The sequence below is a fragment of the Alligator mississippiensis genome, chromosome 1 (assembly GCF_030867095.1).
Source record: "Alligator mississippiensis isolate rAllMis1 chromosome 1, rAllMis1, whole genome shotgun sequence".
NCBI classification, from domain to species: domain Eukaryota; kingdom Metazoa; phylum Chordata; order Crocodylia; family Alligatoridae; genus Alligator; species Alligator mississippiensis.
The window spans coordinates 180,439,830-180,455,739 of NC_081824.1; the positions used below are offsets into that span (position 1 = coordinate 180,439,830).

At 40.0% G+C, this 15,910-nt stretch overlaps 1 protein-coding gene across 7 annotated transcripts in view; it reads left to right on the forward strand.

Moving 5' to 3' along the window:
- ENAH (ENAH actin regulator) overlaps positions 1–15,910 on the forward strand; it is a 228,202-nt gene that overhangs the window by 192,691 nt on the left and 19,601 nt on the right. For 2 of the 7 annotated variants that reach the window (XM_059717435.1, XM_019483119.2), the window contains exons 5-12: positions 2,328–2,647; positions 4,688–5,488; positions 7,073–7,389; positions 7,676–7,809; positions 8,407–8,461; positions 8,796–8,844; positions 11,274–11,340; positions 13,735–13,797. In XM_059717435.1, the coding sequence (XP_059573418.1) occupies positions 2,328–2,647; positions 4,688–5,488; positions 7,073–7,389; positions 7,676–7,809; positions 8,407–8,461; positions 8,796–8,844; positions 11,274–11,340; positions 13,735–13,797 (1,806 nt within the window). The remainder of the gene's footprint in view (positions 1–2,327; positions 2,648–4,687; positions 5,489–7,072; positions 7,390–7,675; positions 7,810–8,406; positions 8,462–8,795; positions 8,845–11,273; positions 11,341–13,734; positions 13,798–15,910) is intronic. The other 5 variants (XM_019483123.2, XM_019483121.2, XM_019483124.2 and 2 more) reach the window with 5 other exon arrangements.

Below are 15,910 nucleotides of genomic sequence, written 5' to 3' on the forward strand. Positions count from 1 at the left end.
TGCATGCTGTGTGTGCTGTCCTGTGCAGTGCACACCAGACAGGCTCTGTATGCCACATGCAGCACATTGGACTGGAGCTGGTGTATATTTTATGCAATATGCAGGCCTGATCTGAGATGTACATGCTGCACTGCAGGGCAGATCATAGGGCTCAGCAGGCCAGCCCTATCTTTGATGTCCCTGTTGTGTAAAATTTCCTAGATCTTTTTGGTGGATTTTGGTCAGATGAGGCTTATAATAGAAAGGAAGGTGGAGCTTTAATTATTGAACAGTGACCAGTGCCATTGAGTAATGGGTTAGTCTAGGATAAACTACCTATGAGAATGAGAACATGACACATGTTATGTAGTAATTTTCCTACATACTAAAGTTACTACATATATTTATTTCAAGGGAGAATTTTACCTTTGATACTTGGTGACTTGCTACATGGAAAGGTCAGCTAACTCTGGAGTAAACCTGTTGTGTGTCCATTCCTTGAGAGTTAATGGTGTTCTGTGTGAGCAAATTAAGTGTCAGTGCAAATGTGAACAGTTCTCAAATATTTTAGACTTCCAGCTTTTATAAAAGTATGCATTGGAAAAAAATTCTTCAGTAAAATAAGTCTTGAATAGCAAAGTTGCAAATTAGTCTAATTTCTTAAACCTGGACCCAAATTTTCATCTCTTCCTGGTACCTGCTGAGCAAAAGTAGGAGATAGTTGGGAAGCTGTTAAGGAGTAGTTGAAAGCTCCTTGATTACAGAGCAAGTTTTATACAGGCCTGGGCATAGTTAAGAGAAACCTTAGACCAGGAGTTGGCAACCTTCAGCACCCGGACTAGATCTGACCTGTGAAGAGGTCCGATCTGGCCCAAAGGGGATTGGGCAGTATGGAACTGTACCAATCTGTCTCTCTTCCTTAGCATCCTCCTCCATAACTCTCCCTGCTACTCTTTGTGCCTCTGTTTATTCTTGCTGCAGAGGGTCTGGGTATTTGCAGCAAGGGTAAACACAGGTGACTTGAGCTCTCTGTGGAGTGGAGATTTGAAGCTTACAGCAAGGGGCCAAGCCATAAACTCCAGCCTGGGGTGCCAAATTGTCTCTGACTTTTGCCTTTAGACTCTTTTAAAGCGTGTTGGCCATCTACTAGCTTGGGATAGCTATAGTGCAACATTGCACTACCTCACTCATGCCTCTGTGCCAGTGACTGCAAAAAGTATTATCTAACTGGCTACGCTGGCTTCACGACAATGAAGGAATCCTCAGGTTTTGAACCTCCTGATTCAAAACAATACTAGATAATAATCAAGCTGATCTTTATTGATTTACCAATGTATTATTCAAGCTGGAAAATGTTGATAGGTAATGTATACTCTGTGGGTATGTGTGGGTGGGTGGTCTCAATGTTGTCTTTGCAGAAAAAGTCTTCCCTTATATTATGATTAACTTGCAAGAGAAACATTTTATTTTGTTGTGAGACTTGTGTTTTTGTGTGATTGTTCTGGGTTCTTTATATCATCACTTCATATGTAAACTGATAATATATGTAAAACAAGCACAAATGTAATTTGCAGCTCCCAAACTTGAAAGATATTAGATATTGGTTAGTAAATTATTTAGCACTAATGGTTTGTCAGTCTTGCATTTATTTAATATGTCTCCCAAAATTTAAATATGTATATTGTACTTTGATAGGCCACTAGTAAAAAAAAAAAAAAAAAAAAAAAAATTGGATATATAACTATTCTGTTACTCTTAATAACTCACCTAATTATTACATTGGGTGGAGAAGTTAATATGTATAAGTAAGACTCTTGAGTGGATAAGAAGTATCACAATATAGACATAGACATCACCAAATGAAGCAGATTAGCTGTGATGTGTCCTGGCACAGCAGATCTACTAAATTGGATTAAACGTACGTTGCCCATTGTTCCTTCTGTTGATACTGCAGGACAACAGGTGCCATGTTCTCCCAGGGCTTATGGGGAAACTCCTGCACAGGATCGGGCCCTTCAGGTCCTGGGAACACCCATTCTGCTTTTCCCACTTACTGAGACATATCTGAGATGCATCTCAGTAAGCAGGGGAAGTCAGAGACATGTCTCTGGAAGCAGGGAAAGTTGAGCATGATCCTTTATCTGCCACAATTTATGGTGTGACAAGGGATAAAAATTTTTATTGTGGCACAAAGGCAACATCTTTTTCTACCCATAGCATTGTCTTCATTAATGCCAAGATCAGGAAGTTGCCTTTTTTAAACAGTAAAAGCCTAAAAACCCTTGAACCCCTTGCCCAAGTAGTTTCTTGGTCGCCTGTTTTCATTCTTCAATTTTTCTTAATTGTAGACAGTTGCAAGAGCAGCAACGGCAGAAGGAGCTGGAACGGGAGAGGCTGGATCGTGAAAGAATGGAACGGGAGAGGCTGGAAAGAGAGCGACTAGAAAGGGAAAGACTTGAAAGAGAGCGTCTAGAACAGGAACAGCTAGAAAGAGAGCGGCAAGAAAGAGAGCGGCAGGAACGTCTAGAAAGGGAGAGACAAGAAAGAGAGAGGCAAGAACGAGAGAGACTGGAACGGCTTGAACGGGAAAGGCAAGAGAGAGAACGGCAAGAACAGTTAGAAAGGGAACAACTGGAATGGGAAAGAGAGAGAAGAATTTCAAATGCTGGTAAGAATTTTAGAACAGTGTATTTGACTACTGTCTAGATTATTTGCATATATGGTCAATGCAATAGGACTGGGAAGAATTGATGGTAATTATATAACATTTCTGTACAAATAAATGGTTTCTCAAAGATTTCATACTTTGATTTCCTGGATGAGCATCACTCTTTGCTATGAAAAATGTAGATTCCCATAGGAGCCCCTGACAACAATTCTTCAGAATTGCCTTAATTTCTAGTGGTTCTGGAGTGAAATACTTGGTTTACTGTATTACTGTATTTTCTAACTTCATGAAAGTGTTTTAATATGCTGGTCCTGCTGAGGCATGACCTGTTAAAAATGAACTACAATTTCTAAATACTTCCTAATCTAGTTTGCTCAATTAAGCCAGGCCAGATTTTATATGCATAATCTGAAAATGACACCATCAATTATATGGGAATCTAAGTGTTAGCGGTGTACATGTTCATAAGCCATGATTGATAGTGAAAGGTCTGCCTTGAAATAAAGCCACTGCCACATATTAATTTAATGTTGCCATGGGATCTGATCCCTGGTCCAAACAATTGTCTCCTGTCTTATCACACATGCATGGCAGGAGGTGTAATTTTGGGGATCAGGGATCAGATCCAAATCTCACCTTCCTACTTGCCCTTGCAAGGGGAGCCTGGGATCATGATTTGTACATGTTTTTATAAAAATCATGATACTGGGTTCCCCTGCAAAGACGAGTCTAAAGCTGGGTGCCTGCAAGCCCCACTTGTGACACCCAGGGCTGTCTCAACTGGGTCCAGCAATTGTCCCCAGGACTGCACTGGGCTAGTTCAAGATGCAGGCATTTAATGTGCCCAGCAGGGGAAGCCCTTCAGCTCTCCCCTGCACCCTGCCACCAGGGACCTCATTCCCTGTGCTGGGCCTCACCATGGCAACTTGGCATGAGGAGTTAAACTTTGCAGTGGGGGAACCTTTCAGCTCCTGGCCAGGAGCTTGCAGGGCAGCCCCAGGCTACTTTAGCTGGAGACTCAGGGATGTCTACTACTAATTCTGATAATCAGCTGACTGCTAAGAATCTGCACTGGTGTGTTAATATGCCACTGGTTCAGTTAAGGCACCATAGAAACCAGTGATGAAAATGTTCTACATGCAGAATATTTTTGTGGCTGGTGTTTCATTTTATAGTGCCTTAAATTGGGCATGCATGTGGTACCCCTACCATTCATAGCGCAATTAATATCCGAGTTGTGGCATACATGTAATGTGGGCTCAGGCCTAAGAGTCTTATTCCTTATTTATTAATTAACTTTGTGGTGAGATGTCAGTACAATGTGTTTGATGTACCAGCAGATGTATTAATGAACTATCTAAGTAGATATGGATCTAAAGATAAGCCAGGAGCTAGCTTTACCGTCCCCATTTTGTAATATAATGATCCATCTGATTATTTCTTAGTTGTTCTTCAATAATAAACTTAATGCACATGAGAAATCAACTATTGGTAAAATTAAAGAATTTATTGTACAGACAAGTCGTGTGAGGAAGAAGGTATCAACTTTCTTGGCATTTTACTTGAACTGTTTTTACTTTTGTACGAAGTGATCTCTGTTTTCAGAAGAGGGGAATAAAATCTTACTGCCTAGATGCTGTGAGCTTTATTAGTGGAATTATAATTAACATCAAGATCACTACACTTGTTTTGGAATGAAGTAAGATGCAAGCTGATAAGGAAGGACCTAACAAAGCAGTCACCTGATCAGTCCCACTGATGGGAGTTGAGCAAATTTATTCCATATTTCTTTAGATTTCCAGAATGTGCTTGTAAATTCAAACAAAGGCACAAAAATAGTTGGTGAAATCAAGAAAAGCTGTTAATAGTATGTAAAAACTTTCCTAACAGTATTTTCACTTGTGCCTAATCCTCTGGTACTAACTATAGTCTACATTTATACATTTTGTTTGAATGCTGGTTTTGTTGCTTCATTAGCTCCCTTTTTCTCTTTCTCCTTTTTTATCCTGCCTTTGCTGCTGCTTTCCATCTTCTGTCCAGCTCCATCTTTCGACAACTCCCTGTATAGCACTCCACTTCCTGAATACTCCAGTTGCCAGCCTCCTTCAGCACCTCCTCCATCATATGCAAAAGCAGTCTCAGCGCCAATATCAGATTCCACTCCGGATTATGCTGTAGTGACTTCTGCACCAGCGACTTCCGCTCCCCCTACACCACCACTAAGGCACTCTGCATCACGTTTTGCTACATCTTTAGGCTCAGCCTTCCACCCAGTTCTTCCCCATTATGCTACAGTTCCTCGTCCTCTGAACAAAAGTTCTCGACCACCTTCTCCTGTGAATGTTCCAAGTTCTTTGCCCCCAAATACAAAGCCTGTTGCCTGGTCTGCCCCCAGTTTTGCACCTCTCCCCCCGTCTCCTCCAGTCATGATTAGCAGTCCACCAGGCAAAGCTACTGGTCCAAGACCTGTTCTCCCAATTCCTGCTTCTAGTCCATTGTCCCAAATGCCTCCATCCCCTACTGCTCCCAATGGGCTTCCTGAATGCGTAGCTTATCCAGCTCCTTCACCTTCTACCTCAGGTCCAACTCCCCCGCCACCACCCCCACCTCCACCACTGCCTTCCTTTCCACCTCTCTCACTCTCTGGACCTCAAGCTTCTCCTTCTCCAAGTTCCCCTAATGCCTCAACTCCCTCATCCAAGCCTAGTGTTCTCCCTTCTCCCTCTGCAGCTACCCCTGCCTCTGTTGAGAACTCTCTAAACTCTGTGCTGGGAGACTCCTCTGCTTCTGAGCCAGTCTTGCAGGCAGCCTCTCAGCTGATTGAACCTCCGACCCAGCAGGGTAAGGCTTTCTGTTATTGCTACTAATGAACTAAACAGGTGTGCACTCTAAAATAATTTGCATCAAAAGCTCCTTAGTTGCCTTAAAAATATTTATTTATTAGGTTTATATCCCGCCCTGTCCAAAAAACCTCGAAACACTTTGAAAGTTGCAGTGATCTTAATACCACCATAGAATCCAGTGTGCAAGTAGGGGACATTAAAAAGTTTAATAGAGAAAAATGTGGGGGTTACATATTCTGTGTGAGACCATAACATGTCCAGGCTCTTTGGATCTCATGCTTCAAGAAAAATTTAAGTGAGATTCTTATTTGATGAATTCTGCATCATTGGTTTATTTAGAATTTCATAATACTAATGCAGTAGTAATTAGTTCTTTAATTAGAGCATAAATGAAGGAACATATATTGCAGTTTTGAACCAACTTTAGTGAAAGGTAGTTTTAACTATCAGGTGATGCTTATAATGTAGTTCAAGTTTTAGAACTCAGAATGCAACTACTGTATAATTCCGGAGTGAGTTTGAGATTATATACTTACATTTTAGAATAGTAACATAGAGTTAAACCAATTTAGCTAAAACTGGCTTTAAAATCAGTCTAGTTCAACCAGTGCAAAACCCTGGGGACACAATTTGACATGAATATGATTTTGAAAATAGATTTGAGTGCCCGTATGTAAATTTTAGTTAAATCAATGCAACTTTTGTTTGAAGTCAAAATGTTAGAGATTTGTTAGATTAGTTGATGATCCAACAGTCCATCAGCCATTTATTAAGACTGGCCTATAGCAACTGGGATAGAGGGCTGAGTTTTTAAACGATTAAGTTGCACTTTCATTTGTGTTTGCCATTTTGTGGTACTGTAATCCCCTATTTTGTATATGTGTTTATATTTATATGGTGCTCTTCAAAATACAGGCATACTGCATATGAATCTGAATTGCATAATTAGTCATGTAAATTTTTCTTTCACAAAATGAAAACTTATCTCCCTTAAGTTCTGTCTTACCAGAATAACAAGCTGCTAACTCACTAACATATGTTTATATTAAACTATTTGAATGTTGAGTCCCAAAATGTTTCATGTCAGATTAAATTGTCTAGAGACCAGAGTTGAAAATGCTTTCACTTCTAAACATTTTTTAAGTGCTGGAGAGTAGGAGTATCTGGTTCTAAAGTTTCATTGCATTATAAGCTCAATTTAAAGCCATTCTGGGTTCCCAGGTAAATTATTATTTTTTCTTATTAATTACCATGCTTACGATGCTTATTTGCTTGCTGTAAAAAATCTGCTCTGTTCTCTATCTTACCATAGGAATCTTCCAGTTTGATACAAAGGCTGATTAGTGTTATCATATTCTAAGTAATCGCAGCAGCTTTTTGACCTCTTCTGAAGCATTTTTATACCGTATCTTACCCTCTAATGGGTTTTAAAAGTTTTTCCTTCTGAGGTAGATTATTTTCATGGGTAAAGACCAAACTATTTTCTAATGAATTTGGGAAGACTACATGATATACAAGAAAAGTCCTCATTTCAATAAAAATAAAATCCCTACTCTACATTCTTTTCTTTTCTTTTGAATAGGTGTCATCCAAGGACTACCTGCACCTCCACCCCCACCCCCACTGCCACCTGGCCCAATCCAGTCTTCAGTAGCAGTCCCACCTCCTCCTGGTCCACCACCACCACCACCACCACCTCTTCCACCCTCAGGGCCGCCACCGCCACCGCCACCTCCTCCCCTTCCCAGCCAAGTTCCTTCTCCTGCTCCTCCTCCACCACCTCCTGCTCCTCCTCTCCCTGCCTCTGGATTTTCTATGGGATATATGTCTGAAGACAATCGCCCTTTAACTGGACTAGCAGCTGCACTGGCTGGAGCCAAACTTAGGAAAGTGTCACGGGTAAATGTAATTCTGCATTTTACTTTTCTGACTTCTGCTTTGAAAAACTATGGGTAGCTTTGGAATAATTTCTAGTATCCATTTAATGCTGAATAGCAGAAATAGGGCTATCCAAAGGGTAACCTGGCTGATTAAAGCAGTGTTGTAAGGACTTATTCACAGCAGATTCATTTATCCCTATTTGATTTTTGTAGCTTCTAAAATCAGTTTTCTTGCATTAATGTAAAACAATACATTTTTTAAACTAATTTAGACTTGCAACATTATTTTGTGTATTGTCATAAAGGGGGAAGAATCTTCTGGTTCGAGTGGAGGAACAAGCTCTGCTTTATCTAAAACAGATAGCAGTCGTGGAAATGGGCCACTTCCCTTAGGGGGGAGTGGATTAATGGAAGAAATGAGTGCCCTGCTGGCCAGGAGGTAAGCAGATCATTTTATTCCTAAGCAACTGTAACCAGCAGAATGTTTTCACTGTTATCTTAAAGAGATTACATCAACATAAGAAGCAAATCTGTCTGAAACTCTTGTACCTGCTATTAACATCAATTTGTAACTTGGAGAAATATGTCAGTTAGAGAGATTTGTTTACTCTGAGCTTTTGATGGTAATTTATAAATAGGTTCACTCATATAAATGAGGTAGCTTGTTTCTTCTGCATTGGCCTTCCATTTAGTAGCGTGGGATAAAAATTGCATTTTGGATAGGAAAATGTGATTGCAAAACCAACATTTGGCAAGAAGATTCTGAGGAGAGAAGTAGCTGTGTTAATCTATACTGCCTTCTTCCTGATTTCAGACTTGCATCTTCTAAAATCAGAGCTGCATAAGCTTTTGCAAGCAGCAGCTTCATCAGATGCTGAGAAGATTCTGTGAAAAGTGTCTCTTTATCACTGGTTTTTACTCCTTTTAAATTGATATTGCTTTCAGCTTTCAGTTATCACTAAACAAATATTTCCCATCTTTTAGCTGTAGCACTGAAGACTTTAGCCATCTACTAATTTGTATCTTTTCATTGTAGGAGAAGAATTGCAGAAAAGGGATCAACAGAACCAGAACAAAAGGAGGATAAAATTGTAAGTTGACAAATGATTGTCTGCTGTGAATTATTCAATACTAGATGTACACTTAAGCCATTTTAATGGTGAAATTAAGGGCCATTTATAGTTTAGTTTAATATGAATCATAACACCCCTTTTTCAGAAGATTTCAGTATAATAAGGTTGTGTTACATATTTAAATTTGGTACTTACAAATTGCTTGTGTAGCTTTTAGAAAAGTCATGTGAATAGAGCCAATAACTTCCCATTAAAAAAATTACAAATATTTCAACAGTTCAGTTAAACAGCTGTACATGAATCTGACCAGCCTACTTAACTTTCTAAGACTTTCTTTTTCTTTTTTAATCAGGAAGAATCAGAACCATCAACATCAAAAGCTTCTTCAACGAGCACACCTGGTAAGTAATGTAGATTTGTGTTGTGAATGGTATACCCTCTGTAAATCCTCTCTAAATGTTCATCCTGAAATTGTTACAAACTGAATTGATATGGTATCAGACTTTTTAATCTTGAATATTTCTCCTCTCAGGGGAAAGAATAAAAATATCTTAGCATATCCAATAATTTTAAATAAATCTCTGTTGGTATATTGATATAATTTATCCAAAGATTGGTTTATCCCTAGTTATCATCCTTGCCAGTGATCTTTTCTTGTATTATTGTATGCAAGTCAATTGATAATTTTATTAAAAAGATCTTATGCTCTAGTGAGACATGAAAGGTTACTTAATTTGAACAAAGTGAGGGTGAGCAAAGTCATACATTTTTAACGGATTCACCTGTCTGGCATTTAGACGGACAAAACCAAATATAAAATTTCACGCAAGTTATACACTGGAAATATTCCAATTGTATCCAGTTTTTTAAAAAATAGCAAGGACTGATGGCAGTATATTTGACACTTATTCCCAATAACTGAATTAGAACTCTTTCATATTCCATATCAGACCATCATGTGTTGTATTGTAGAACAATTTGTCTACCAAGTTTAGTAAAAGAAAAAACGTCTCAGGTGAAATGCAATTAATCTTATTCCGAGCCAGGATGGAGTAGTTTAAGTGTGTAAGGAAAGGGAGGCAGCTGGCAGGGAACATAAGAAAAATTGTTTGATAGCCCTTTTCTCTAATCTTTCCATTTGAAGGTAGTACCCAAGAGGAAGAAAACAAGACAGTCATGGTCAGACCTAAAATGTTTGCAGATATGCAGTAACTGCAATAGGCTTATGCGCAGTGGAATGCTTTTATTTGCTGCCTTTAATCATGAATGGTTCATTCTTCCTGTCACTTGACAAAGACTTCAGCAATCATTTTAACTGGTAGACAAAAGTTTACCACACAGTTCATTATCATGAGCATTGTGTGTCTTCAAATTGCTGCAGGTGACTCACAGTAGGAATCCAAATCTTGCTGGGGAGAATTCCAAATAAAACTGAAAACACAATTCAGTATAATGGGTCACAGAGCTTGATCAAGTATGAGGGCAGTTCCCCACTTAAGTCTGAACAAAGAAGTGGTTCTGGAGTAGGCCTCATCTGAGATATAGCATCCTCTTGTACAGGATACTGGACAAAGACAGAAACAGGCCTTACCCTGAAGTGTTTTATCTAAATAGGAAAAAACAGATAAGTGGCACAAAAGGGAAATAGAGACACAAGTGCAGTGACTTGCTCAGCATCACACTGAAGGTCCGTGGCAGACCTAAGAGTGTATAAACCAAAGCTGTCCTCCAGTGCGCTACCTACTGTACCATGATGATTTTACTTGTTCTTGTTCAGCTAACAAGCTAAAGCAATATTCTTTTTCAGTAGTTTTAGGTCTCACTTTACATTCATTTACAAGGCAAAACGATAAACTGTTCTTAATATTAAACGTATACTGTAATTTCACTAAAAACAATAAAAATTACACTGTGAAGTAAAATGCATATTTTGTTTGGTAAGGAAAATTAGTCCAGTCTTCCTGGAATACTCTAGGTCTGCTGAAACTGTTTTTAGCAGTGTTTGTAAAACAGGGTGGTCTAACTTCCAAGTATCCAGGGGCCTCATGCCATGAGGGCCACAGACCCAGAGACTACATACTGCATTGGTGGATGAGCAGACCCCCAGATCCTCTGCACCTTTTAGGCTGGAGAGTGCACAGTGTGGGTAGGTTATGGGCAGGACCCCGTGGGCTGCATGCTAATGTTTTAGGGACTTCATGCTGCCCACAGTTCACCAACTGGACAGCTCCACTGTAAGGCATGTCTGCAGCTTGAAGCAGAACCCAGCTAACTTGAAAGCTCTAATATTGTTCATTTTACCTGTTAGACAAAATTTTAAAACTCTTATCTTTTTGTAAGTATTTTATTTTTTCACTTTAACTAAAGTAGCTTGGGGCAGCCCCTCTGTCCCCCCCTCTGCCTCTCTCTTTAGTGTTTATGTAGCAATCCGTGATTGAGTCTCAATACAATAACAGTGTAACCTGATAAAAGTGATGAGAGTATGGCAGATGGTAGCTTTCATATTGAAGAACTAGCTAATTGCCTGTCAAGAGTGACAGGAGGGGAGCGGGTGGGGAGGGAGCCCGAGCAGCCCTCCCCCCGCATCCGGGCCTGCTTCCCCTTCCCTCCTGCAGCGGCGAAGGGAAGGGAGGAGCAGGCCTGGGCCCGCTGTGAATAAAGCATTACAGACAGACAGACAGATTTAGGCTTTTGTAATATTTGAGTTAGTGTAGAGTGGTAAAGTTCCTAACTAGCTTACTCACATCTACTTGAAATTACTTCAGATGCATTGTTAAGGCAACGTAATGGGTGTGTTGTTTAACAATTTAATTTTAATTATTTCTTAAAGAACTAACAAGAAAGCCTTGGGAAAGAACAAATACAGTGAATGGAAGCAAGTCACCTGTTATTTCCAGGTATCCTGCTTTTTATACCAGTACTTATCCTTTTCACATGTACATCATTGCCATTACTCATGCTGCTTAAAGTGATTGCAATAAAATTGCAAAAACTCATCTGAATATTCTACAGCATCTGAAACTGTTTTGTTTTAGTATTTTTATGGGGTTAGAAGTGTAACTTTGTTATTCGATAAAATGTAAGTTTTGATAATGAGGTTTGGGGAGGAGTGATAAATGAGGTTTTGATACTAAATACAATAGAAAGCAAAATAGAATCTTTTTAACAGCTTTCAGAGTATAACTCTATGAATTGCAGTATAACTTTGGTTATCAAAACTTTTAATTTTCCTTCTAAAGAATCCTTAAATGCTAGTTAACCTCCTGACCTCAGGCAGATTAGAGAGACTGTTCATGCACAGAAGATGAATCTATCTGACAGATTAGTCAGTATTATTGTGCTAGTTGAAATATAGCTACCTCACTAAATATATAAACTTGATTAAATCTGATTCTGAAGGGAGCCTTGAGCAATTCTGTGGGTCAACCCCATCCTTGGTGTCACCTTAAAATGTACAGGCCTTTCAATATGCGACTGCATTATTGCCTGTATGCCAGCTGGAACATCACAGGCTAGTTGGATGATATGACAGAACTGGCTGCAATAGTCATTCTACACTTTGGGACAAATTATTTAATGGATGTTCCTCCGAATGTCTAAAATGCATATACTTGGCCACTGGGGGAGGAAAGGAATTGTTCATTTCAGTGTTCCTCATAAGGCACTCGATAAGAGTTAATCAAAGGACAGACTTTTTTCTTTGTTAGTCTCTTAAGTGTCTTAAGATAATTTGCAGAATTCCAAGATAGACCTGGGGGAGACTGTTCTTTCAAATAAGTATTTTGCACTAGAATTCTCAAGGATAGAAAAGGCTAATAGAAGCGGCTGAAATAAGGTCTGATAACCAAATAGAAGGAAAGAATTATTACTTAGTTGAATGTCCCGTTGGTATCACTGGCAAAACATTCTGACATCTGGCAACTAAAATAAAAGTAGTGCCTAAGGGCCATTCAGCCTTCTAGCACCTTTTTCTTATTTTCAAAAACCAGGCAGGCTCAAGCAGTTGATGACTTCTTCAGTCTTGAGACAGCATCTTTGCTTTGTTTCCTTTCACTGCTAATGCAAGCAATCGTTGAGATTTAGTGTTCTGTATTTGATAGTCAATGACATAGAACCCTTCAGGGACAGATTTCCACTCCTGAAGCAATTGTCAGAGGAAAAGTAGAAGGGTCAAAAATGGGGTTATTTCCATTGGTGTTTTTTTCCTCTGCTATTTTGTTAACACCATATCTTTGTATGAAACCAGGTTTAACCTTGTGGTCTGTGCACAGAATCTGAACTTGGTTTTAAATGTTTGTTCTACCTGTCTCTATGGCCATGACTCCCATACGCTGCCTTCTGTTTTTTAAAACAGCATTTATCATTGTGATTGCTTTAGTTAGTTGGGCTGTAGAACTGTCATTTCTTATGAACAGCTTGTGACCTGCATGAGTGAAGCTGTTCTCAGAACAGTCCTGCGAGTTATTTGCAAGTCAGGACTTGTATTTCACATCATGAAAATGCTTCATCAAGATTTTTATGCATCTTCTACAACTTCTCACAAGAGGTCTTAACATAGTTTGGATTGTCCATAGCCTTTTAGTTATATTTATGAAGGATTAATCTATTAATACAAGAATTTTTTATTTCTAGACTGGAAAAGTATTGACAAAGTTTATTTTCCAATGTCACCATAACTAAGTGAAGAAGGTCTTTCACTGTTTCTTTTATTTAAAGCCTCAAACCCATATCACCATTTAAGAAGTGTCACCTAGATGTCCTTGAATACATTTAAACCATTTTAGGTTTGATGCATCTGCCTCAGCAAGTAATTTATGCTGGGAATTGTCTTTATGTAGGCCTTGCTCTCCAGAATCAGTCATTGAACACTATTGCATAAAGTACATTTGGTCAGTTGGTTTAATGCTTAGCCATCAAAGCTTATTTTTCAGGGAAGAAAATTCTCCTTGAGCTGAAATTTGTCTCCAGCCTATGCAAAGAGGGCATGAGTCACATAGGAGGATTGGTGGAATGTTTGAAAAAATAAGCAGAATTTTCTATCTTTGGTATCCAGGGAATTAGTATTCATAGTAAATATATATAAAACACCTGCTGTCTTATTTAAAATTAAGCTTCTCTTATTTAGGTCTGCACTTCTAAATTACTTAAACATCTTTCATTTTATAGTCCCTGATTTATCTGATACAGTAATTTTCTGAAAGCAGTCACTTGCATTTTTAATCTGATTTATAGTGTATATAGCGTAGCTCTATTATATAGCTTGTTAAGTTAGTGTTTTTCCCCCTTCATAGACGGGAATCTCCATGGAAAAATCTGATTGTTTCTGAAAACAGGTCCTATGATTCGTTAAACAGGTATCATCCTGTTAGGATTTGTGGTTTGGGGTTGTTTTGGTTTTGCTTTCATAACCAACTTTGATTGTTACAGGGTTGAGCTTTTTCTACATAGATTGGTAGTCACCATAGACATATGTGATGTATGACCTCTTGTGTGGACGGTCTCTCACCCCCTGATGCCTCAATTTACATTTCAGTGACTGGCTTTCTTGCATGCATACCAGCCTCTGGCTTCTTTATTATTCATTTCATGAATGCCATGTGCCCCCAGAGGCTGTGGGGGCACAGTGAGCTCCCGCACACATCAGTGGCAGCGTGGTGGCAGTAAGCGGGGAGCTCCTGCAGGCGGCCACAGCCAGTGCTGTGGGTGGTGGGGGGTATGGTGCTGCTGGTAGCATCAGCGATAGCCAGCTGCAGTTGTGGGCTGCCCTTAGGTACTGCTGACAGTGTTGGCGGTACCTTTTTGCAGGGGGTGCACATGCACCTGTGTGCCCGCCCTGTGCATCTCCAATGATTCATTCCATCCAGGAAGATACACCAACTGCAGATGCTTCCTCAGCCTGACAAAGGCTTTTTAAACCTGAAAACTTGCTAAGATCTATTTCTCCAACTATTCAGTTGGTCAATCTGGTATCTTTTATTAGACCCAAAGAACTTTGCCTGCCTGTGTCCTTAGACCAACATGGCTACAACCTACACCCCTTAATACACACAGGTGATATGAATTTTGCTTTCAAAACCTTGAGGTGCACTTTCACAAACACCCCTACACCTATCTCCTTGAAACTTGGCAGGTTTCATGCCCTCAGAAGGGGCTACCATCCCTGCTGTTTTCATCTGAATCTGCAAAAAAAATGACAAGGTTATAGGTATTTTAGTGATTCTCCATTATAGTCTAGGGCTGAATCTCCAAATCGATGCTGAACCTGAATTGGCCAAATCAAACTGAGACAGTGACTCGAATTGATGTCCCTTTAAATCAGAATCCAAATTGAATACTTGCCGCTTCGCACAGGCCTAGCATCTGTTATCCAGAGCATTAGTTTGACAGTTCATAAAGCACCCAGCGTTCAGATATTCTTTAAGAAAGTGCCACACTTGATTTTTGGACAAATTGATTAGTTAAGATGCTGGCTGTTGGTATTTTCAAATCAAAGAGTGGTATTGTGCTGTAGAAAATTGCTAATGCAAAGTTTTCAACTTTTTGCCATGTCTTTTGCAACAAAATGTGTACTGTGGTGACTATCTGTTCTTTTGTATAAAAAGTTCTGCCACTATATGATTATCTTGGGTGGTGGTATTTTGCATGTTAGCATGAGTAAAATCTTTATCTTGCATGTGTAAATCACATTTTCTTGTGTTTCAAAGGTGGCTTATTGAGCTAGTAGGTAATGAACCAGTAATGACCTCAGGGCACAAAGGTTGGGTGTCTTTTTGGCTACATTTTCAGTGACTGGTAGTTTCTCGTAGCAGTTTCAGTAGCCTGTTATCTTGTAAGTGTAGAAGATAAGAGAATCAAATAATTAAAGGGAAACTGTTGTTTGAAATTTAACAAAAAATTATCAGACTTGGAAGGAAATTAGAGTTCCTAGATCGGGGTGCGCAAAATAGCGGACTCAGCCAGCACCTGGACTCCATTTCCCAGCAGCCCTTGCCTATGCTGCTGCAGCTAGTTTCCATGGAGACCCCAGGAGTTGCAGGGCTGTGATGGCTTAGGGCCAGGTTTCCATGGAGACCGCCTCAGCAGTGCTGGCAGGGCATGTAGCTGGGTGGGGAGTTGCTCCAGCCAGGGCAGTGATCTTGCGGTGGTAACAGTGTGGCCCAGAGCTGAGACAGAGCCACGATCCGCTGCCTGCATGCCCCTGCCTGGGGTGTGTGGACAACAGACTGCAGTTCTGCCCTGGCGCCAGCCTGCGCTGTCAGTGCTGCAAATTCCAACCCTGGCCTTGGAGGATCTCCCAGCTCCATGCCCTACCAGCGCTGCTTGGGCCAGTCTCCATGGGAACTATGGCCCTGCTCATAGCCCTCCTGCTCCTGGGGTCTCCATGGAAACAGGCTGCAGTTAAGTGGGCCGGGGCTGCTGGGAAATGGAGTTTGCTGCACGCTTCATCTGCCCACAGGCTGGATTTTG